Here is a 25,935-nt window from a genome sequence, read left to right as displayed (position 1 = left end):
AAGCTAGGAGTGTATGTATGAACAGGTGTATGTCGTATCCGTTGTATGTATATAAGTATGTAGTTTCCGATTAGCATCGCTTAAGCGGAAACTGATGCAACCGATGTTATGTGTAATATGTGAAAGTGAGAAGATTCTCAATAAATAGATGATTTGTGTGAGAGAAGTCTTCAATAAATGAATGTAGAGTGTGAGAGTGCTTCTCAATAAGTAATATGTATATGTGTTATAAAAGTAGGTGGGATCGTAATGTAACTATATAATGACAATGCCAAAACAGGATTTAAACAATTTTTGAAGTTTTTTTATATCCTTAATAGGGTAAACATGTATAACTTTTCGATTTTTATACTCAGCGTGCTTTGCACACAGAGTATATTAACTTTGATTGGATAACGTTTGGTTGTACAGGTATAAAGGAATCGAGATAGATATAGACTTCCATATATCAAAATCATCAGTGTCGAAAAAAAAATTTGATTTAGCCATGTCCGTCCGTCCGTTAACACGATAACTTGAGTAAATATTGAGATATCTTCACTAAATTTGGTACACGAACTTATCTGGACCCAGAATAGATTGGTATTGAAAATGAGAGAAATCGGATGATAACCACGCCCACTTTTTATATATATAACATGGAAAGCACAAAAACCTAAATGTTGAAATTTGACATGTGGACTGATATTGACTCTTGATAAAAATTTGAAAAAATTTTTTTAAATGGGCGTGGCACCGCCCACTTGTGACAAAATCAATTTTACAAATATTATTAATCATAAATCAAAAATCGTTAAACCTATCGTAACAAAATTTGGCAGAGAGGGTACTTTTACTATAGGGAATGATTTGAAGAAAAATTAACGAAGTCGGTTCAGGACTGCGCCCACTTTTATATAAAAGATTTTAAAAGGGTAGTGGACGAATAAAATAAGCTATATCTTTGTAAAAAAGAGCTTTGTGTCAATAGAATTTTACTTTTTAAATTGAATTATAACATTAAATTGGAAAACACTAAAATTTTTTAAATTGGGTGTGGCACCGCTCCTTTTATGACTAAGCAATTTTCTATGTTTCGGGAGCCATAACTCGAAGAAAAATTACCATATCGGAATGAAGTTTTGTACGAATATTTTCCTTATAGCAGAAAATATTTCTAGCAAAAACGGAATTGGTTAAAGACCCGGCAACTTAGATAGAAAACAAGTCTAAAAGGGCCGTAGACTAGAATAATAAGCTATAACTTAGCAAACAATTTTTGAATCAATGACATTTCACTTATCAAGTGATACTGTAAGAGAAAATGGGGAGAAATTTTTCTTTTAAACGGGCGGTGCCCCGTGTTATGTACAAAAGTAATTTCTCTGAAATGAAATGTGCAATTGAAGCTCACGCTGAGTATATAATTTTGGGTTACACCCGAACTTAGACACCTTTACTTGTTCCTTCTGAATATGTATTTTCTTTGATATGAAATAAATCATTTAGTTAAGTCAAAAGTTAACCTTTTCTCCTTTTTGTCTCCTTTCAGTTGCGCTTCTTGCCATTCATCTTGTGCCACATGCAATGGTTCCGCCGAATCACAATGCATTACCTGTCGTTCAGGTCGCTTTGCTTTCGATGGGAAATGTTTAAACAATTGCCCAGATGGTTACTATGCGGACAAAAAACGTCAGGAATGTGTTGCCTGCCCCACCGGCTGTGCAACGTGCAGCAGCAATGGCTTTTGTTTGACGTGCCGTGAAAATTGGACTCGCAATAAGAAGGGCAAATGTATCGTAGCAGGCAGTGAAAACTGTGATGAATGTGAGTGTGAACAAATTTTAAATTATGTTACTTTGCATATTACTTCTTATATGCCACATTTTATGCTTGTAATAAACAAGTTGGACAGTGTCTGTCCGAAAAATATTAGCTCTACCTGAGGCAGTATTCGCGTGAAAGAAATAAAACAAAAACTCTCGAAAAGTTAAGTTAAGCCCATCGGTTGTCCATTTACCCATTCTCAAAATTATTTAAAGCTTGATGTCCATAGATAAAGGTGATCCTTATAAAACAAATTTCCGATTTTTTCCATTCTCAACTCTGGAAACTGAAATACCAAAACCCAAAGTATCACATGTATCCCCAATCGGGCCCTTCATTTTTGTGCTATTTTTATACTCAGTTGAGCAGAGCTCACAGAGTATATTAACTTCGTACGCAAAACGGTAATCCGTAACGGCATAAACTAATCAGATAGGTATAGACTTCTATATATCAAAATTATCTGGGCGAAAAAAGAAATTCATTTAGCCATGTCCGTCCGTCCGTCCGTCCGTCCGCCCTTTAACACGATAACTTGAGTAAATTTTGAAGTATCTTGATTAAATTTGGTATGTAGGTTCCTGGGCACTCATCTCAGATCGCTATTTAAAATGAACAACATCGGACTATAGCCACGCCCACTTTTTCGATATCGAAAATTTCGAAAAATCTAAAAAGTACGGTAATTCATTACCAAAGACGGATAAAGCGATGAAACTTGGTAGGTGGGTTGAACTTATGACGCAGAATAGAAAATTAGTAAAATTTTGGACAATGGGCGTGATACCGCCCACTTTTAAAAGAAGGTAATTTAAAAGTTTTGCAAGCTTTAATTTGGCAGTCGTTGAAGATATCATAATGAAATTTGGCAGGAACGTTACTTCTATTACTATATGTATGCTTAATAAAAATTAGCAAAATCAGAGAACGACCACGCCCATTTAAAAAAAAAAATATTTCAACATTCAACCCCAGTAATGATATGATGCAACAAAATACAAAAATAAAAGAAAATTTCAAAATGGGCGTAGCTCCGCCCTTTTTCATTTCATTTGTCTAAGATACTTTTAATGCTATAAGTCGAACAAAAATTTACCAATCCTGGTGAAATTTGGTAGGGGCTTAGATTCTAGGACGATAACTGTTTTTACTAAACTCAGTCCACCTACTTATTTGAACTCACTTTGTATTGTTATAAAAGATGGCTGAAATCCGACTATGACCACGCCCACTTTTTCGATATCGAAAATTACGAAAAATTAAAAAACTGCCATAATTCTATACCAAATACGAAAAAAGGGATGAAACATGGTAATTGGATTGGTTTATTGACGTAAAATATAACTTTAGAAAAAAAACTTTGTAAAATGGGTGTAACACCTACCATATTAAGTAAAAGAAAATGAAAAATTTCTGCAGGGCGAAATCAAAAGCCCTTGAAATCTTGGCAGGAATCCTATTCGTGTTATTACATATATAAATAAATTAGCGGTACCCGACAGATGATGTTCTGGGTCACCCTGGTCCATATTTTGGTCGATATCTCGAAAACGCCTTCACATATACAACTACCACCACTCCCTTTTAAAACCCTTTATTCCTTTAATTTGATACTCATATCGTACAAGCATATTCTAGAGTGACCCCTAGTCCACCTTTATGGCGATATCTCGAAAAGGCGTCCACCCATAGAACTAAGGCCCACTCCCTTTTAAAACACTTATTATCACCTTTCTTTTGATACCCATATTGTACAAACGCATACAACCCTGGTCCACCTTTATAACGATATCTCGAAAAGGCGTCCACCCATAGAACTAAGGCCCACTCCCTTTTAAAATAGTCATTATCACCTTTCATTTGATGCCCATATCGTACAAGCAAATTCTAGGGTCACCCCTGGTCCACCTTTATGGCGATATCCCTAACACATTCCAGGGTTACCCTAGGTTCATTTTCCTACATGGTGATTTTCCCTTATTTTGTCTCCATAGCTCTCAACTGAGTATGTAATGTTCGGTTACACCCGAACGTAGCTTTCCTTTCTTGTTTACTTTGAAAAGAGTTTTGCAAATACTCCAAGTATATTTCTGCCATGAAAAGCCTTTCAGTGAGAATTCAACCGCCTTGCAGATGTAGTGCGGAGTCGGCATAAAACAAGTAGGTCTCGACCCACCAAAAATTAACAGGAGCGCGACGCAAGTTGGAAGAGAAGCTCCATCTTAATCTCTTCGGAGGTTGCTTACGTTGAACTGGTCGGTGAATAAAGACCTCGAATAGACTGAATGTATCCATAGTGTTAATAGAATTTGTTTGATGACGAACCAGACGAATTCAAATGAGGTATCAGGACTTATGTTATAGAATAACTCCGTCCTCCTGGCAAATACTAGAAGCTTTATAGGATCTAGACTAATTGCTGGCCTGCAGTCCCTTATAACTGGAGCCTTGTCCTGGCGAACGCAGGACATAAGCACAAAACGTGCTCAACAATTTATTTCTGCAGCTTACACATCCTACACCTGCTGTTACTGACGAGACCTAACTTATAAGCATGTGACGCCAGAAGGAAATGTCCAGTTAGTACACCCATCGTGAGCCCAAAGTCTTCGCACTTCACAGATGGGGAACATTTTATGAGTCTTATCTCTTCGGAGGTAAGTCGCGTCAAGTATTTATAGAAAATGCGTCGTGCTAATTTTTAATTGTTTTTTACAACTCCGTATGACATCTGTATAGCAGATGAATTTTATCTGAAAACCTTTTCAATGCCGGAATACACTCGTAGTGTTTGGTAAACTGCTGGCAAGAGCCAATAAATTTATCCGAAAATAAAAATCGGATATAATGAAAATTTTCCTTTCCGGAGATACTATCCATAACCGCGCTTAATACCATTAGCCCTCAGAAAACTACGGATTAAGTCAAGCCAAACGCCATTATAAGAAAGTGCTTTACACAAACGGCTATTACGCGCCCATACAATTTTTCCAGGTTTCTTCCTTACTGCCTAAAAAGATAGACCGCAATTCTATGCAGGCACCGCAGAGTGGCGTCGTAATCCCACTTTTGGTTTAACATATCAAAGCTCTTTCCTTAACAAACGGCGCTGCTTTTATTTGCTATGCTCACGACTGTGCGGTAGCGGCAAAAGACCCTGGCCCACCACCGCAGAACAAATTGTTCATGACTTGTCTGCTATTATTCATGATGCTAAGAACTTGTGTTATTATGAATCTCTAAAAATTTCCCCTTGCACAGGAGCTGTCTTTTGAATTTTCAGAAACCGATTTTCCTATGCTATTCACAAACGATATCTCTACGGGGAAAGGCAGGTATATCAAGTACTTGTGAAGTTCGATGTGTGAACATACCTAAAAAACAAATGCTTCGCAATTAAATAGAGTTCGTGTAGGGGCAGACGTTAAAGCAAAGGAGAGGTAACTTTACCAGAAACAACTAATTTCAGGCTACATGAGAAGAGTCATTGCCTTAGCGGTATTGTCTTAGCGGTATATGTTTCATAACAAACCAATGCGCCGTTAATAACTAATCGATATCACGCCGATCGCAAATTGTCAACATTCCTGCCACAAATCGGTATTTTCAATAATAAGCCGACGACAATTCAGTTACTTTTTGATGACAAAACTGTAATTTATTTATATGATACCGATAGCTTTCGATCGATAATCGATGATTTTTTTGAAAACAAATCAATCACTTTTTGAAAATCAATCGTTAACTTTTCAACAAAAAAGCGATAGCACGCTACTACCAAATTGGTAGAATTTTGATAAAAAATCGATAACTTTTGTATAACATCGATAAATGTCCGATAATTATACGGTAAATTTTTGTGTAGCAAATCGATTACTTTTCGAAAGCAAAACAGAAACTCGCCGATAACAAACGAATAATTCGGCGATAACCTTTGTGATCGGTAGCAAGTTTATAAAACTACGACAACAAATCGGTAACTCGTTTATAACTCTGTTACTCTTTTATACCTCGTCTAATACCTTGCCGATAAAAATCGAATAGCGCACCCATTTTTCGTCGATAACAAACCGATAACTCATCGATAGAAACCGTTAACACTTCGTTAACAAATTGATAACATGCCGTCTTGTTTTGATTCCGGCTTCGGTTTTTGCTTAAATTTTGTATTCAAAACTTTCCTTTCCTCTCCATTCCTGTTCTTTTTCACCATTCATGAAAATGAACTGACAAATATGTATGTTAGTTTTCTCCGAATCTTAAAATAAGCAGAAGAGATAAACCCACCCCACAAGTAAGGATGACGACCTGAGTTGCTTAAGCCACGTACATCTCTCCGTCTGACTTCGTGAACGAAAACTAGTTCCTTAGTTTTTAAGGTATCTAGATGAAATTTAATAACCGGGTATATTTTGAGGCGTCCGATTAGAAATTTTTTGTAACTGTGTCGGACCACAAAAGGTTACCTATATCTCCCACAAAACTGATTTTTCCAATTTATAAACTAGTAGCTACAAATTTCATGGGATGCTTACATTATGGCATAAAGATTTTAATCATATACATTAGGGCGGGTCAAATTGTATGGGGGAAAAAACTTCAGGTTCACATCCAGTTTCTGAATCTATGGGTCATACTGAGTAATATTGTCCATGGGACCATAGGTCTGAAATGAATTTCGAGCCTCCCTAATTTTGTTAGAAAATTTTATATCCCAATCCGAATCCGAATTTGACATATATTTTCATGTATTTTATTTTTGAGAGCCGCTACACGCATTGGGATATAAAATTTTCTAACAAAATTAGGGAGGCTCGAAATTAATTTCAGACCTATGGTCCAATGGACAATATTACTTAGTATGACCCATAGATTCAGAAACTGGATGTGCACCTGAAGTTTTTTTTCCCCCATACAATTTGGCCCGCCCTAATATACACATACGATGGCGGCCACCGTGGTGTGATGGTAGCGTGCTCCGCCTATCACACCGTATGCCCTGGGTTCAACTCCCGGGCAAAGCAACATCAAAATTTTAGAAATAAGATTTTTCAATTAGAAGAAAATTTTTCTAAGCGGGGTCGCCCCTCGGCAGTGTCTGGCAAACGCTCCGATTGTATTTCTGCCATGAAAAGCTCTCAGTGAAAACTCATCTGCCTTGCAGATGCCGTTCGGAGTCGGCATAAAACATGTAGGTCCCGTCCGGCCAATTTGTAGGGAAAAATCAAGAGGAGCACGACGCAAATTGGAAGAGAAGCTCGGCCTTAGATCTCTTCGGAGGTTATCGCGCCTTACATTTATTTTTTTTTTTTTTAATATACACATACATCATAAAGATTCCTTACAGTCGATTATTCCTATTTTACGAATCGGATAAGGTTATTGCTTAGCTCTTTTGCATGAGGTCTTCGTTTCTTTTCTAGCCTTGCTTTATCTTCGCAACCGCGACGATAACCAAAAGCACCTTTATTTTCATACACTTCATTATCGACATTGTTTTGTTCCATTTTCTTCTTTAGTTTTAACTAATTTTTCTTTTCACTCAATTTTTTTATACCTTTCATGAAAATGAAATGGTATATTAATTTCGTCACGAAACCGAAAATTGTAAGTCCTTAAAGGAAAATAGATAGACCCATCATTAAGTATACCGAAATAATCAGGTTGAAGAGCTGAGTTGATTTAGCCATGTCCGTCTGTCCGTCTGTCCGTCTGTCTGTTTGTATGCAAACTAGTCCCTCAATTTTTGAGATATCTTGATAAAATTTGGTGAGCGGGTGTATTTGGGTGTCCGATTAGACATTTGTCGGAACCGACCGGATCGGACCACTATAGCATATATCCTCCATACAACCGATTTTTCAGAAAAAGAGGATTTTTGTAATATCTTACCCAATTTAACAGATTGAAGCTTCAAGCTTCACCATATACTTTCGTATATTGCACGTCTTGTTGCCTGAAAAAATTGATGAGATCGGTCGTATATATAGTATATATCCCCCACAACCGATTGTTCAGATAAGGAATTTTTCGTAATTACTGCCCTATTTTAAGAGCTAGAGGCTTCAAATTTCAGCGAATGCTTACGTATATAGCATATATTGTTGTCTGAAAAAATCATGAAGATCGGTGGTATATATAGTATATATATGGTGGTATATATAGCATATATATATAGTATATATATATATATATATATATATTCGCAAATTTTAGCCCCATTTTAACAGCGAGAAGCTCCAAATTTCACAGAATAGTTACGTATATAGCATATATTATTGTCTGAAAAAATCATAGAGATCAGTTGTATATATAGTATATATCTCATACAACCGATTGTTCAGATAAGAAACTTTTCGCAATTTCTACCCAATTTTAACAGCTATAAGCTTCAAATTTCACCGATTGCTTACGTATATAGCATATATTGTTGTCTGAAAAAATCATAGAGATCGGTTGTATATATAGTATATATCTCATACAACCGATTGTTCAGATAAGAAACTTTTCGCAATTTCTACCCCATTTTAACAGCTATAAGCTTCAAATTTCACCGATTGCTTACGTATATAGCATATATTGTTGTCTGAAAAAATCATAGAGATCGGTGGTATATATAGTATATATCTCATACAACCGATTGTTCAGATAAGAAACTTTTCGCAATTTCTACCCCATTTTAACAGCTATAAGCTTCAAATTTCACCGATTGCTTACGTATATAGCATATATTGTTGTCTGAAAAAATCATAGAGATCGGTTGTATATATAGTATATATCTCATACAACCGATTGTTCAGATAAGAAACTTTTCGCAATTTCTACCCCATTTTAACAGCTATAAGCTTCAAATTTCACCGATTGCTTACGTATATAGCATATATTGTTGTCTGAAAAAATCATAGAGATCGGTGGTATATATAGTATATATCTCATACAACCGATTGTTCAGATAAGAAACTTTTCGCAATTTCTACCCCATTTTAACAGCTATAAGTTTCAAATTTCACCTATTGCTTACGTATATAGCATATATTGTTGTCTGAAAAAATCATAGAGATCGGTTGTATATATAGTATATATCTCATACAACCGATTGTTCAGATAAGAAACTTTTCGCAATTTCTACCCCATTTTAACAGCTATAAGCTTCAAATTTCACAGATTGCTTACGTATATAGTATGTATTGTTGTGTCAAAAAAGCATAGAGATCGGTGATATATATAATATATATATGATGGTATATATAGTATATATATATAGTATATATATATTTTTTTTGCGATTTCGGCCTCATTTTAACAGCTATAAGCTTCAAATTTCACCAAATGCTTACGTGTATAGCATATATTGTTGTCTGAAAAAATCATAGAGATCGGTGGTATATATATTATATACCCCATATAAGCTCTAATTTTTGCCCCCTTTTTACGGCTAGAAGCTTCAAAATTCATCAAATTTCATCAAATAGTCACGTCATATATTGTTGAGATACGTGATTCGTAATCATAGTTTTTACACGCAGACCACAAAAAACCTGAAACTTTGCATCCTCACACAAAGTACCTACCTGTTTTTTATTTTATATTTATCTTAAAAATCGTTAAGGTATGTAGATCTGTTCACTATATATTTCTTATTTTATACATCCGATTATTCTGAGATTACGAGCGGGATAAGATTATTGTTCAGCCCCATTCATGAAAGGTATGAAGTCTTCGGCACAGCCGAAGACAGTCCCGTTTTTACTTGTTTCTATCGTTGTTTACGTGCGCATCTTGCGCAGCAAAATACAAAAGTCTCATATCAAATATCAACAGAAATCAGCTGTTCTATCATTCAAGCATCTGTCAATAAAAACTTACATGTGCTTGCGCTGCCATCTGGCCATTGTTAGCAGCTGCCAGTAATGCAGTATTAGTCTTAATCAAATATTCACAATAGGGCCATATTACAAATAGATTTCTTTGTGTGCTCACAATCGTTTATTTTCATCAAATCTTTTATAATAAAATATAGCTAAACAAAAGCACTACGACCAATAATGCCCAATCCATCTTTACAACCTAAACTTTATATATAGATTTGGATTCCAAATAAGAGCGAAAAAGGGACCTGCGCATAAAAGCAGCAATTAGAAGTAATATATAAGATAACTTGGTAGCTTAAATTGAGGTTATGTAACGAATAGAGTGGAAGGCAGTCGAATGGAAGGGAATGAAGAACAGGAGGAAGAGCAGAGATTCATTGCCTCACCATATTTTCAATCTATGTATCAAATAACTAAATACTTGAATATAAGCAACTGTTTTCTCTTAACTACTGCATATAAGGTGTCTTTAGTGTTATATATTCCCAAATTAATAATTTATTTTGCATTGTCTAAAAAGTTTCGTAATATGGCCATTAGTGATTTTTGTGTGCTAATTTTGAGTGATCATTTGTTACTTGAGTTACTTGTTAAGATTAACAATATCTTCTGCACTCATTGATTTCCATCAACTGATTTGCTGTCTTATTTCGCTCGTATCAAACCTATCATGTACATTGATCTCACATTACGCTTCGCACACTTGCACTACGCTTACATACTAGATTTCCCTATACATTGAGCAAAGATATTTACACATCAAATTTATATTGTAATTTCTCCAAATGCTTATAACAAACTTACATTAATTTACACCACATTTATTCAAGAAAATATATCTCAAGCTAATTACCGTACATATATCACTTGCATACAAAATTTCGCAATCTCATATCGTCATTGTCATTATTAATTTGCTCCAGGTGAAGTAAATGCGAAGAATGTGACGAATGAGACGCCATAATAAGCAAACTCACGAAACATTGAAATAACGGTATGGTATAAAAACAACAAGCTAAATATAAGTATAAATAATATGAAATTCTGTAAGAATAACACGTGCACACACATACATATTTATATATTTACTTTATATGTTACATATAAATTCGCTCAAGAAGTCAATTTGTGAAATGTTGCGTATACGCCATGTACAACGCGCCAGTATCGGTGAATATGTGTTTTAGCGTGATGCATTTGGCGATGATTGTGCATTTAAGTACATTAGGCCGATTGAAAAAAAGGCATTTACTTTTTGTAATCCTCGGATGAAATGGATTCACAATGGAAGTAGGGAGGGACGTGTAGATGATAGCAGATTCAATACGAGTGTATACCGATGGTACTAAATTAATGGAAAGGAAGCTTTCACATCACTGTTGTGAATGCACGTGAAACATATTACTTACTTACTTAATTGGCGCTTAACCGTCTAAACGGTTATGGCCGTCCAACAAGGCGCGCCAGTCGCTCCTTCGCTCCGCCAACCGGCGCCAATTGGTCAATCCAAGGGAAACATATAGCCGTGACAAAATAAGGAGCAGAACTATACATTGATAGGTTGGTGGCTACAAAAGACAATAATCGCGCATGGACCTTCATTCTTCTCATGCTTATAAGTTAAGCCTCTTCAATCATAAGCAATTGTGGAGTGACCTCCATTTTTTCACAAAATATGCTTGGCAGGACCATATATGCGATACTTAGTAGAGTTGTCCATCGATTTTTCACCTCGTCAAAGTTAGCCGGGTTTTAGGAATATCTGTTCCATCATCATCGGTTGTGGGCTCGGGCTATATCTTCCACGGATGCTTTATAGCTTTCTCCATTCAAGAGGTTAGAAAATTATACCTTCCTCCAGCTTTTACTACATTTTTTGATAAGATTTGTTTTTGTTTAAGCCAACAACTTACATTCTTCTCACCCACGGCTTTTTGACTCTAATTTGCTCTTTCTAAAAATACGCCTTATTTTACAAGTTAATATAAGAAAAATCCTCAGCATGCCAAGCTTTTTCGCATAGTACTTAATTCTCTTCAAAAGTTTTCTCCTATAGATAAAAACGATGATGAAATTTTTAAAGAAATAAAAAAAGATATGTGAAGATTTTAATTAAATATACGACTCATAGTTTTTTGATTTAGCCTAATGTACTTATAATCAACATATGTACATACATACTACGTGCAGTGCATCATTTTTTTGCTATTTTATATAAAATGCATGCCAGTGTTGGCTGCTGTACGCACGTAACTGCTGATGACAGGATTTTGGATGAGACTCTCAGCAACTTTACAAATGTGTGGCGACAATCACGACGCTGAATGATAATGACAGACAAAAAAGTGAGAGCGAGTGAAAGTATGTGCGAGGTGCTGGTGTTGGGTAGTAAGGCAATGGGTAACAAAATATCTGAATAAATTACACAAGACAATGAGAAAGAACAAGTCTGCTTTCTTGGTAGAGCTGAAGGCCCAACTTTATATGAATAAGTAACTAATGGGTAACTCTGTTTTTAATTATCGGTATCCTTCAAAAAGGAACGTGAACTGAAACAATAACGTAATATTTTTTTTGGCAAGTAAAGGGTCAACAAATCCATATTTCATAAAAACACATTGTCTATGTCCTAAGGACAAATACACACTCCCACACTTGAAGGAAGGGTAAGGAGGAAGCAGCAGCTTTCCGTAACAAGAAAGTCATTTGAGACGGAGATGGCGTGACGTATATAGAAGCATGCGATGGGCGGAATAGGTGAAGATGGAATTTACACCTATGGAGATGTGATTGGCAATCGCCTTATAGCCGAAGAAGCAGCGGAGCAGCGCAACAACAACAAAACGGTGACGCAACAGGGACGGAGAGAGCAACAGAGTGACGACAGCAGTAGCTGTGCAGTAGGGCAACCAACAGCGATCGTAGGCGACGAAGTGCATGTCAGTGCATATCAAGGAAAGGAGCGTCAATTATAGGGACCAGGCATGGTGACCTTCAGTCAGTTGCAGTTAACCCTTCCTCACTTAGCTTTGAGATGAGCGAGATAATTTTAAATGCGCAACACGTTGTCCCCCAAGCGATGGGTGACCCGTATCAAGGCATCACCCCTTCCTTTCAGTCAGTCAAGAGATAGCACTGCCTTTAATAAGGCAATCACATCCTCCGGCTAACCTGCAAAGGAATTCAGTGCCAACAATATATTTGTGTCTTCCATACTGCCCCTCTTATGACGGGTTTAAGAAATTAGCGATTAATTTGGCATTTCAGGGAATTGCCATTTACTGTGAATCGCCATGTGATATTTGAGTAGTTGTTGCAACAAAATGCCACTCTACTGAATTGCAATATGAAAGTCGTTTCGCTGTTTGTAGAACGAGTTATTCGACAAAGAAAACACTCGGTTCCCGTAGCTTATTCTACTCGTGCTATTAAGCACTCAACTTTTTTAGACGCTTCGGGATGACGTGACATGTCAGTTGGAATTACATACTATTTCAATTTTATGTAATTCGCTGCGTATATCATCCGTTCAACTTGGTTAACTTTTCCTTTTGAATTATATGTAATTATACTCAGTTGAGCAGAGCTCACAGAGTATATTAAGTTTGATGATGGATAACGGTTGGTTGTACATATATAAAGGAATCGAGATAGATATAGACTTCCATATATCAAAATAATCAGGATCGAAAAAAAATTTGATTGAGCCATGTCCGTCCGTCCGTCCGTCCGTCCGTCCGTCCGTTAACACGATAACTTGAGTAAATTTTGAGGTATCTTGATGAAATTTGGTATGTAGGTTCCTGAGCACTCATCTCAGATCGCTATTTAAAATGAACGATATCGGACTATAACCACGCCCACTTTTTCGATATCGAAAATTTCGAAAAACCGAAAAAGTGCGATAATTCATTACAAAAGACCGATAAAGCGACGAAACTTGGTAGATGAGTTGAACTTATGACGCAAAATATAAAATTAGTAAAATTTTGGACAATGGGCGTGGCACCGTCCACTTTTTAAAGAAGGTAATTTAAAACTTTTGCAAGCCGTAATTTGGCAGTCGTTGAAGATATCATGATGAAATTTGGCAGGAACGTTACTCTTATTACTGCATGTACGCTTAATAAAAATTAGCAAAATCGGAGAAGGACCACGCCCACTTTTAAAAAAAAAATTTTTTTAAAGTAAAATTTTAACAAAAAATTTAATATCTTTACAGTATATAAGTAAATTATGTCAAGATTCAACTCCAGTAATGATATGGTGCAACAAAATACAAAAATAAAAGAAAATTTAAAAATGGGCGTGGCTCCGCCCTTTTTCATTTAATTTGTCTAGGATACTTTTAATGCCATAAATCGAACAAAAATTAACCAATCCTTTTGAAATTTGGTAGGGGCATAGATTTTATGGCATTAACTGTTTTCTGTGAAAATGGGCGAAATCGGTTGATGCCACGCCCAGTTTTTATACACAGTCGTCCGTCTGTCCTTCCGCATGGCCGTTAACACGATAACTTGAGCAAAAATCGATATATCTTCACTAAACTCAGTTCACGTACTTATCTGAACCCACTTTACCTTGGTATGAAAAATGAACGAAATCCGACTATGACCACGCCCACTTTTTCGATATCGAAAATTGCGAAAAATGAAAAAATGCCATAATTCTATACCAAATACGAAAAAAGGGATGAAACATGGTAAGGTAATTGGATTGTTTTATTGACGCGAAATATAACTTTAGAAAAAACTTTATAAAATGGTTGTGACACCTACCATATTAAGTAGAAGAAAATGAAAAAGTTCTGCAGGGCGAAATAAAACACCCTTAAAATCTTGCCAGGTATTACATATATAAATAAATTGGCGGTATCCAACCGATAATGTTCTGGGTCACCCTAGTCCACATTTTGGTCGATATCTGGAAAAAGCCTTCACATATACAACTACCACCACTCCCTTTTAAATCTCTCATTAATACCTTTAATTTGATACCCATATCGTACAAACTCATTCTAGAGTCACCCCTGGTCCACCTTTATGGCGATATCTCGAAAAGGCGTCCACCTATAGAACTAAGCCCCACACCCTTTTAAAATACTCATTAACACCTTTCTTTTGATACCCATATTGTACAAACAAATTCTAGGGTCACCCCTGCTCCACCTTTATGGCGATATCTCGAAACGGCGTCCACCTATGGAACTAAGGAATACTCCCTTTTAAAATACTCATTATCACCTTTCTTTTGATGCCCATATTGTACAAACAAATTCTAGGGTCACCCCTGGTCCACCTTTATGGCTATATCTCGAAAATGCGACCACCTATACAACAACCACCACTCCCTTTTAAAACCCTCACTAATACCTTTAATTTGATACCCATATCGTACAAACACATTCTAGAGTCACCCCTGGTCCACCTTTGTGGCGATATTCCGAAAAGGTGTCCACCTATAGAACTAAGCCCCACACCCTTTTAAAATACTCATTAACACCTTTCTTTTGATACCCATATTGTACAAACAAATTCTAGGGTCACCCCTGGTCCACCTTTATGGCGATATCGCGAAACGGCCTCCACCTATGGAACTAAGGATTACTCCCTTTTAAAATACTCATTAACACCTTTCCTTTGATACCCATATTGTACAAACAAATTCTAGGGTCACCCCTGGTCCACCTTTATGGCGATATCTCGAAACGGCGTCCACCTATGGAACTAAGGATTACTCCCTTTTAAAATACTCATTAATACCTTTAATTTGATATCCATATCGTACAAACGCATTCTAGAGTCACCCCTGGTCCACATTTATGGCGATATTTCGAAAAGGCGACCACCTATAGAACTAAGGCCCACTCCCTTTTAAAATACTCATTAACACCTTTCGTTTGATGCCCATATTGTGCAAACGCATTCTAGAGTCACCCCTGGTCCATCTTTACGGCGATATCTCGAAAAGGCGTCCATCTATAGAACCTAGGTCCACGCCCTTTTAAAATACTCATTAATACCTTTCATTTGATACCCATATCGTACAAACGCATTCTAGGGTCAACCCTGATCCACCTTTATGGCTATATCCCTAAATGGCGTCCACCTATAGAACTATGGCGCACTCCCTCATAAAATACTCTTTATGCCTTTCATTTCATACACATGTCATACAAACACATTCCAGGGTTTCCCTCGGTTCATTTTCCTACATGGTTATTTTCCCTTATGTTGTCACCATAGCTCTCAACTGAGTATGTAATGTTCGGTTACACCCGAACTTAACCTTCCTTACTTGTTTTAGATGTATTTAACATCAAAATTTACATATATCGAAATGAAGTTTTGGATTATTTTTTCGGAATACATTTTGAAATACAATTGACTTTTTCTTTCACTTGAGCTTTTCTGAAATAAATATAATGTTTTCTGAATTACATTTACACATTTCTGATATTCATCTGAGCTTTTCTTGAAATACCATTGATTTTTCTGAAATACATTTTATTCCCAAATGCAGTTGGAAAAATGATAGAGGACTATATAATATTAAAATTAAAAGCTTTCAAGGGATAACTTTTCCATGCTATGAACAATATTTTCACTATACCAAAGGTTACAGCTTCCTATGTGGCTCACCCTTATATATAAACGTATGAATTGGAATCGGCGGCCACCGTGGTGTGATGGTAGCGTGCACCGCTTACCATACCGTATGCCCTGGGTTCACACCCCGGGCAAAGCTACATCAAATTTTTAGAAATAAGATTTTTCAATTAGAAGAACATTTTTCTAAGCGGGGTCGCCCCTCGGCAGTGTTTGGCAAGCGGTCCGGGTGTATTTCTGCCATGCAAAGCTCTCAGTGAAAACTCATCTGCTTTGCAGATGCCGTTCGGAGTCGGTGTAAAACATGTAGGTCCTGTCCGACCGATTTGTAGGGAAAATCAAGAGGAGCACGACGCAAATTGGAAGAAAAGCTCGGCCTTAGAACTCTTCGGAGGTTATCGCGCCTTACATTTTTTATGAATTGGAAACTCCCTATCTCAAAATATTTTTCTAAAACGTATCAGAACATAATCGTCTGATTTCTCATCAAAATGAGTCCAATTTGTGCCCAGATAGAGAGTTTTCGAAAAACATTCCTCTCGATTCGCAGCTTCCCGCTAGATTCTTGAACATCGACATGCTCGCAAAGTTCTCGGGCTTCCCGACATTCAATTAAGTCGCTAAATTGGCTGTAATCCACGTATTACGATATTTTTTACTTGTGATTTTGTGAGAATTTTCGCTTAAGCTCGCGAGCTTTGCGAGTATTTCGAGATTCAAAACTCTCGCGCGAGGCTACTCGAGAAAAATTTTCCTCTGACAAACTCGAAAATCCGCATTCTCAGTTATGGAACCTTTGATAAGCATACTTACTTTGGGTTGACAATTGTTTCGCAGTTGTACCAAGTTTACCTGGTGGCACGAAGAAGATGATAGGCGTCTGCCCGTGTGCGTCTAGCTGTCCCGGAGCTTCTGCCACTTATGTGGATTCGTTGACCAAACGACCGACCAAACCACCAGTTCCGACAAACCCAAGGCCTAGCAAGAAAAAATTTACGTACACGTTAGTGTTAAGGAATTTCTTACCTCATCACTCAATACGATCGCTGATTAACCTTTTTTTTCAAAGTGACACAACATTTTGTCTTTTGCCTAGCTGTTCTTCTACCAATTACTTACCGCTCTTAACCCACCCAACCATGACTTCTCAGATGTTAATGAAATGTCCCAAAGTAATGCAACAAAAACAACGAACTTCAGACCATTATTACAAACTTAGCAATTCATGTTTTATTTAATAATAAGACTAATCAACTAAAAAGAAAAAGATCAGAATTTGATTTCATACTAAATTTAGTACTAAAGCAAAAAAAAGGTACCAATATTTACTATTAGGCTTAAGTTCGAACACCTATAGGAACGGCATGGAATCGGAACTATATGCACAAAGGAATCTTACAAACTTATTAAAGAGTGCGTGATATTTAAACAGGTGAAATATTATTAAGACAGAGAAACGAATCATTTTAAATCAAATATAAGGTATTTGATTGAAAATTCCGCGTTTTTGAATGTATGCTACGAATTTAGTATTAGTAAATATTAATCTCAATGAATCTAAAGACATTTCTAACACCAACTCGTTTCGTCGATTCTCTCGTTTCTCTTACGATTCACTGATTATACTTAATGATCATTAACACGGTAGTTAAATAAAAAGAATGTATGTACATATGCAAAGCAAAAAAAACCAAATGGTATGAAAATATAAAAATTTTATTATAAACTTACGTGCATTGATGTTGCAGGAACTCGATGAAGGCGTTCTACGATGCTTCTGCTTTGCTGTAAAATGGTAGTTTTGCACATATTTTAATTTTCTAATTAGAATTCGATATTGTGATTGCTTCAAGTTGCAATCAGATTTTTGTTTTCTGGTTCATATTAGAACGCCAATAAGACATTGGAAACTCTCCCTCCAATCACTTAAAAATATATCACTCTCTCTTTTCTAACTTGAACTTTTCTAATTTTACTTTAATTTTCACGAACAATGAAATTTAAAAAGATTATAATTTTCTTTGTTAAATTCAAAGGAAATTCATTGAAAACTTTCGCACACATTTAATTTAATAAGATTATGTCACCCACACTATATTTTTCTCTCTATTTCATATTAAGTATGTATATAAATGTGTCTTTAAGTTATTTTACAGAAGTAAGTATACATATTCGTATATTTTTACTTTTATTCGAAAGATTTAATTTTTACATTGTTTTTTTTTTTTATGTTAAAAATTGCTTTTTCCGTGTTTTCTTTTTTGTTTTTTGACGTTCTATATTCTGAAACTTGGTTTTCTTCAATTTTTCTAATTTTCTTTTTCTTGATTTTCATCTAGACAACTATATAATTTTCAGACTATTATGACTTTACTCCGTTCCTTTCGTGACATAACTAAGTGTGCACTGGAAGTTAAGAGGAACTTGGAATTTCTTGATTTCTCACGACTCTTGACTGCATTTACTTATGTATATGCCTTTTTTTTTAAACAAAAGGATTTATTTTTTTTTTTTTTTTTTTTTTCAAAGGTTTAAATATAAAACACTTATGCAACTATTTTATAACTCCAAATTTGTTCACTGCAACCAAGCCTGCGAGTTTTCCATGGTGAAGTTGATGATGATGTAGCCCCAATCCGTGTCATTGCGAGTCCCAATTAGAACATTGATGGATCTTTAAAATATTATAGCTTTAATTTGCGGGTTACGTGTTTAGATTTTCGAAAACCCGAATTATTTTTCTCTAGGAAGGATTAGTGAATATTTAACTTTCAGCTTTACTTGTGGAACTTAGATCCGAACGATATTTAAGTTTTCGCCGATACTAGGATCATCGCGCGAGTATACGTTTAACGCAAACTTTATCCAGCAAAAGACCCCGCTATGTCTAAATCCGAAGCTTTTATAGGCACGGAAAAACAAGTCAAAAAGGTGGCGTGATGCGAAACAGAGATAATTAAATAGCGATGGAGGTCGATATTTATATACATTTGTCCTTTTTTAGTTGTTTTATAGGACATTATCTGACGGTAAATTGTGTTTTAACCTTTGCGTTCCTTAATATCTTTTCAGTGGTACCACCCTATCTTACCATGTATGTCTTGCAATTGATACATGGAGTTTCCTTTTGTGGCGAGAACTGTAGCTTTAACAAAAACGGGTGCCAGCTTGGCGTTAAACTTATTCGCTTTTTCGCTCAGAACGAAATTGCACCGATATATGTACATTTTCACCTACACTAAATGGTTTTACTCTGCTTCGGAGGTTGTAGCGTTGAGCTGATTTCTCAAAAGCGTTTTGTATGTTCTTGGCCAAGTCCGTACGCATGAGTCGGAGTTTGTCTATGCGGTCTATTACATCTCTAATATGAAACAACCACAGTACACTGCGTATATCACGAAAGATTTTGTGTGTAGATCTTATAAGCCAAGAAAAAGTTTAATATGAAATTTAAAAACTTTCATTTGATTAGAAAAAAATTTCAGTGAATAAAAAAATTAAATTTTATTTGGAAAAAGTTTTATTTGATAAGAACAAAATTTCATTTGATTTGAAAAAAGTTTGATACTTAAGTTGAATGGAAAAAAATTTCATTTGCAATAAAAAAGCCTAATTTCAACAAGTTTTATTTGATTTGAAAAACGTTTCATTTGACTTAAAAAAAGTTTATTTCGAATTCAAAAACGGTGTCATTTGACTTAAAAAATTTCAATCGACCCAATAGCATTCAAAAGCGAAAATCCAAGTTATTTAATTTAATTTGAAAAAAGTTTTATTTGATTTGAAAAAGGGTTCAATCTGATTTTAAAACGTTTCATTTGTTTTGAAAAAAGTTTCCTTAAAACTGAAAAAAGTTTCATTTAAATTGGAAAAGTTTCATTTTAATTGAAAAAAGTTCATTAAAACTAAAAAAGTTTCCACTATTCAAGCCCTACGTTTCGCTAATCTTCTTAGCTTCTTCAGGGGCAGACTGCATTTATTAAATAATAGTATAATACACCACAAACAACAACGTTGAACATGAAACATGAAAATAGAAAATTATAGAACTTAAAATTGAAGAACTTTCAACAAAACAATGTAGTTTACGAAATCGAATGTAAGGGAACAGAAAACCAAACATGCAATAAAACATACATAGGAACAACAAAACGTACACTAGGCGTAAGATTAAAAGAACATGCTGCAGACATTAAAAACAACAAAAACAGCACAGCACTATCGCAACATACAACAGCCACTGGCCACATAGCTGACATAAGCAATGCGAAAATCTTAGACAAAGAAAAAAGAGGAAAAGTCAGATTGACACTGGAAAGCTTGCGAATAATGCAAAACAGAAGCCGAACTGTAAACAGGAAAGAGGACACTTATGACATTTCATCCGCTTATTTATTATGTTTATAATTGTTGGTTTTTTCTACTTATGGATCAAAGTCCAATTTGACAAGTATACCTAAACAGAAGGGTATCTAAACATTTTAAATTTTGACTTGAATTTAATTTATTTATTTATTACAACTGTGCATTATGTAAATTATAATTACATATTTATACACATAAATTGTAAGTTTTTTATCTTAATGTGATATTTACACAAAAAGTTCTTCAATTTTAAGTTCTATAATTTTCTATTTTCATGTTTCATGTTCAACGTTGTTGTTTGTGGTGTATTATACTATTATTTAATAAGTGCAGCCTGCCCCTGAAGAAGCTAAGAAGATTAGCGAAACGTAGGGCTTGAATAGTGGAGTCCTTTGACTTGCACTAAAGCAAATTTTGGTCATTGCAGCCTATTTCTATTACATACATATTCAAAAAGTGTTGACCAGCTTAATCAAATCTAAAAAAGTTTCATTTAAGTTGAAAACAGTTTCATTTAAGTTTAACAAAGTTTCATTTGAATTGAAAAAAAAAAATTCATTAAAATTAAAAAACCTTCATTTTACCAATAACAAATTATAATTATTTATGTACTTTTATAAAAAAAAAATCTTGAATAATAAAACCAATTTCTTATTCCAATACCAAATAATGCAAGCTGCTGGCAACTAGAGGTTTACGCCGATCACTTTATCGGCGGCGGCGGCGTAGGCGGCGCGCCGGCGTACGCCGGTGTTCTTACTTTAAAAGCTTGATTTTTCTATTTAAAAAATAATATTTAGGAAAGGTTTTGTTTGTATGTATTTAAGGAAATCAACGTGTTGGCCATTTCGGAAAGATCCGGGGTTTTTGCATCAAAATCTCGCAGACCGTTCAAAAAATTTCAGGAGTAGCTCCTTGCGAAGGGATTGTCCCTCGTTCGCATGCTCCAGAGAGGCTTCGAACCTAACCCCGGTCTTTGGAATTGGTACTGCTGCGTCTGCTGAAAAGAAATAGAGATACATAAAATAGTCACATTTTTGCCTGTATATCTCGTGCAAAGCGTAGTTTCACCTAGGGTTAACTCCTAATAATCGTCGCGAACACAATTTCTTTAAATCATTTGTCGCTCCTTAGCGGTCACGCATAAAGGCGACTTAGGGTTGCTATGAATGGTCTATTAATACTCATGACTACCGTGGCACAGGGCGCCTCCAGTTTTTTCGGCTGTTTTTAAGAGCTAAAATTTCCGATGTGCGAACAGTAGGAATCCCTACCACCAGTCGCTACCGCGCCTCCTGAACCTCACACCATATGCAAGTACAGAAGCTATACGACTGCGACTTCGAACTCATACCTTCGTCGACGTCACTTTCCTAGAAGCTCTAGGTGTAGCTCCGAAGACTTTCCAACGGATGCTTTTGTTGCGCTATGCTGCCGTGCTACACTTTGAAACGTTAGGGAGTGACTATTCGGCCAAAGATGCCGCCCTCGAAATCATAAGCAGTCTAAGTGGATGTCATTGCATCATGGGTGAACATCCGTATAATCCTCGGCGCATCTACATAATTACAATTTTACAAGGACCCTGGATAACATTTTTAAAATGTAGGCCAAAGATTGCAGACGTTTGTGTTCATAACATTGATTTCAATAGTCTTCGTTAAATCAAATTTAGAATGAAAGTCGACGGATTTTAAGTTGAAAGTTGTTAACTACTGTTTTCCGGCCTTACGATATAGGAGCTCATTATGGATAACCGCGTAGCTTCAGTTTTCAGACAAGTTCGACTGTCCACTACGTTAGGGTAGTATCACACACGGTCATTAGTTCCACTGTCTTGGGAAAGCTTTTGCTTCAACACTTTGAGTGTTCTTGCGAAGGAACAAAGCCTCACCTGGTAGATATATGTGCCTACGTATTCACAATTGTAAAGGGAGCCGTAACGTGTAGGTGATATTTAAACTTGGTTGATAGGCTATAATTAGTGTGATTCACTCCAAGGACTAGTTTTGGATAGGGCCGCCAACTTTAGGAAATGTCAAACCGGGAGACTTGGGTGTTGAAGGATGAAGTGTGAAAATCAAAATTAACATTTCAGACGCTATTGTATAGTTTCGCAAATAAACAACAGATGTTTGAATGTAAGCCCAAGCGATTTTTCAAGCCCTTCTCATATGTACATATATCCTCAACTTAAGTATGAGGTAAAAGAATAATTTCAAAGGAGTGTTTATGCCCCTAGAACCTGCTAAAGGATTTTGCATCACTGATATCGCTTATTCTTGAGGACAGTTTAAAAACATGTTCGCCTTGGGTCATTTTATTTGAATTAATTGTTCATTATTAATTTTTTCAAAAATGCAAAGTGAGCATATAAATTTATTATATAACTTTTTTTTTTTGTATTTTGTTTTAATAACTTGCTGAATTGGGTGGAAAGTCCGTGTTAAGCTGACATCGAAAGCGCCTGTTATTTTAAATAACTTTTGAATAGTTATAAAGAGTTAAATTTCGCAATTAATTTTTTATAACTGGCAGTGATGCGTATCCGTTGATACCACTTTCGACCATATCCGACCAATTTTCGACATGAAAAATAAATGGCCTAAACAGTCTTATACTAATTTCACACAGACGGCTTATTGAATAATAAAGGCAGTTTTCTACATTAAGACGCTTATTGAGCTCAATCTTCCCTACAAAATTCGAATCTATTATTATTTCATTAGTAGCTAATCGAATGCCTAATGAAGTCAAAAGCACAATGCAACTCTGTTGGCAGCATTCCACTTTCGTTTCCGCTTCTTAGTTTTTGGTGTGTTCAGTGCTTAAAAATGCCATTTGTCAAAGCAAATGTCATTGCTGCATGGCGGAACGATACAAGGTGGCCGCATCGAACAGCTGATTATAACCTTTTTTATTTGATTTGATACATCAATTACCGGCGCAGTACGATTTTGACATTTGTCCATCGAATTTACAAGTACATGGAATTTTTTTTGTTTGTAGGTATGTCACCATGCTCCCACCTTGTATCGTTCCGCCATGATTGTCTTTCTCATCCTTCATACTAATCGAGCAGATACTTCTGTGTGAAAGCAAAAAATTTACGATTTCATTAGCAAGTGAAATGAGATCATTAAGTGTCTGTGTGAAAACAGTATTAAACGAGTAGAAAATATAGTAACGCGCCGGACGCCGCGCCGCCACGCCGATATTTTTGACATTCGGCGGCGGCGTCCGAAAAACGACCAAAATCGGCGGCGGCGGCGTTTATCGGCGGCGGCGTTTATCGGCGGCGGCGTTTATCGGCGGCGTATATCTCTACTGGCAACAGACTTATAATAGACAACGTTTAAGCATATGATAGCCGCTATATTTTAATATGTCAACTGGTCACCGCATAAAAGGAGCTCCAGGCATCTGCAAAAGTCTTTATCTTCATCTTGAGATCTGCCTGATCTTTACTTAATTTATGCCCACAATATGTTCATTTTCCTTTCAATTGTTACTAAGTGATTTCAAATTTAGCGAGGCCTAGAGTTAATGTCCACTTTTGTTGAAAAAAGAATTGACATCTTTTATGGGATAAAAAAAAAAACGTGTGGTAACACTAATGATGATGCTTAAATACATCCGTGTGCTTTGCATCTTGATTGCTCTAATTTAACCTGCTGTTCATTTTTCCTGATTGCGAGGGTTCAACGAGCATCAGTCATCATTGTATATTTCATTCAACATCATTTCGTTCAGCAGCATAATGCAACTGACAGTTTCATTTGCATGCCAAATGAACAAACAAGAATGGTGGATAAACAGACAGATAGTCGGACAAGCAGGCAGACATGGTGTAACGTACAAGCGAGAAGCAATACAGTCAAATTCATTCTGTGCACACACTTTGGATCTTTTTTTTTGTTGCGCATTTTTTTTTTTTTACTTTTTGTAGTAACATAAGCTAAAGTCTGTTATCCAGCAATTTTATGACCAACGTAATAACATAAAGCAAAAGAAAAGGTAATTTTTGGAGCCATTTGGCAGAATGATGGCATTGCATGTTGTTGACTTCACAGCTTGATGGTGTGCCCTGATGACCTTAACATAATAACTACGTCGCGAATAGGCGGATTCCATTGGTAGTAGCTGATTGGAAAAGGTGATGTAGGTTATAAAGCATTTTGCGAAGATTAAAGATTTTCCTTACAAACAATTTTCCAAAACTTATATTCTTCGCCTCTAGATGAGGGGTATGGAATAAACGCTCTATAAGAACACGAGTATAACGATGGTTCCAAGTTAACGGAAGAAGTTAAATCTTCTATATACTGTGCCAGTTTAGATAAAACTGATTCTATCGGCAGCTATATCCCGTAGAGCCCTTCATCGGAAATGTTAGCAGTGACGTAAAAAGCAAAATACTGGAAGAAACGCTTTTAATGGCAGTCGCGTTGATAGCAAGGCTGACATAAAGGCACCTATCACACAAAGCACATCATCTGAAAAGTTGGAAAGTGTAATGAGTTGAGAGAATTCATGCAGGGCATAGCTTACATCTATACTGGGTTTTTCGTTACAAGGGGAAAGCAGGTGATGAAAAGACTGATATGTTGACAAAGGGAGGGCGCAGCATATATGGTATATGTATTAATCCAGTTTTGAAAGAAAAAGGCAATTGTCTCATGCTAAATAACCAAAGTTCTTTCTATCTCTAAAGACATAGGATTTAACAAGCATGGTGAAGATCTTTACAAATGCTTATAAAGTAGGCCTTGCCAATGCCAGCAGCTAAAGGTAGAGATGGTTAAGGCTCAAAATCAGCCTAAAGAAAACGGAGCAGTCGCTTTGTTTTGCTTCAAGTGCGTTGGACAATCACTTCCCAATTATGCGGCGCCTTTTAAGTTGAAAAAAATCCAGTTCAGGAAATTCAATTTTTCGTTGAACTCTACAAAGTGGTGGTGTGTCAATTACCTTATCGATGTGCAAATTTGACCAGGCCTGGATTTAAACGGTCTGATATTGTACTGGTGAGATCCAGTCAGATTGTTGTGTTTGCGACTTAAACTAGACTCTGTCAGTGCTAATTATTATGGCTCGCGAAGTCTCAGCTCCAATTTTGATACATACTCTGTGCCATTCATATTTTGGATGGGATAACAGTTGTGATCTGTATCAACATTTCGCTTGACCGATAATACATTTTTTTCGCGGTTTTGTCCTTTTAAGTCGGTATATTTCTGTTCTAACTTCATCGTATTCGAGTAAAGGCACAAACATTTTGCAAC

The 25,935-nt window shown here is 36.1% G+C and overlaps 1 protein-coding gene across 4 annotated transcripts in view; it reads left to right on the top strand.

The window, feature by feature from the left end:
- The window catches only part of Fur2 (furin-like protease 2), an 899,016-nt gene that overhangs the window by 804,989 nt on the left and 68,092 nt on the right, over positions 1-25,935 (top strand). For all 4 annotated transcript variants that reach the window (XM_067783582.1, XM_067783583.1, XM_067783580.1 and 1 more), the window contains exon 12: positions 1,532-1,806. In XM_067783582.1, the coding sequence (XP_067639683.1) occupies positions 1,532-1,806 (275 nt within the window). The remainder of the gene's footprint in view (positions 1-1,531; positions 1,807-25,935) is intronic.

Source organism: Eurosta solidaginis, chromosome 4 (assembly GCF_040869045.1).
Source record: "Eurosta solidaginis isolate ZX-2024a chromosome 4, ASM4086904v1, whole genome shotgun sequence".
NCBI lineage: Eukaryota > Metazoa > Arthropoda > Insecta > Diptera > Tephritidae > Eurosta > Eurosta solidaginis.
Note: the sequence above shows the minus strand (reverse complement) of the source record. Positions and strands in the feature narration are given on the sequence as shown.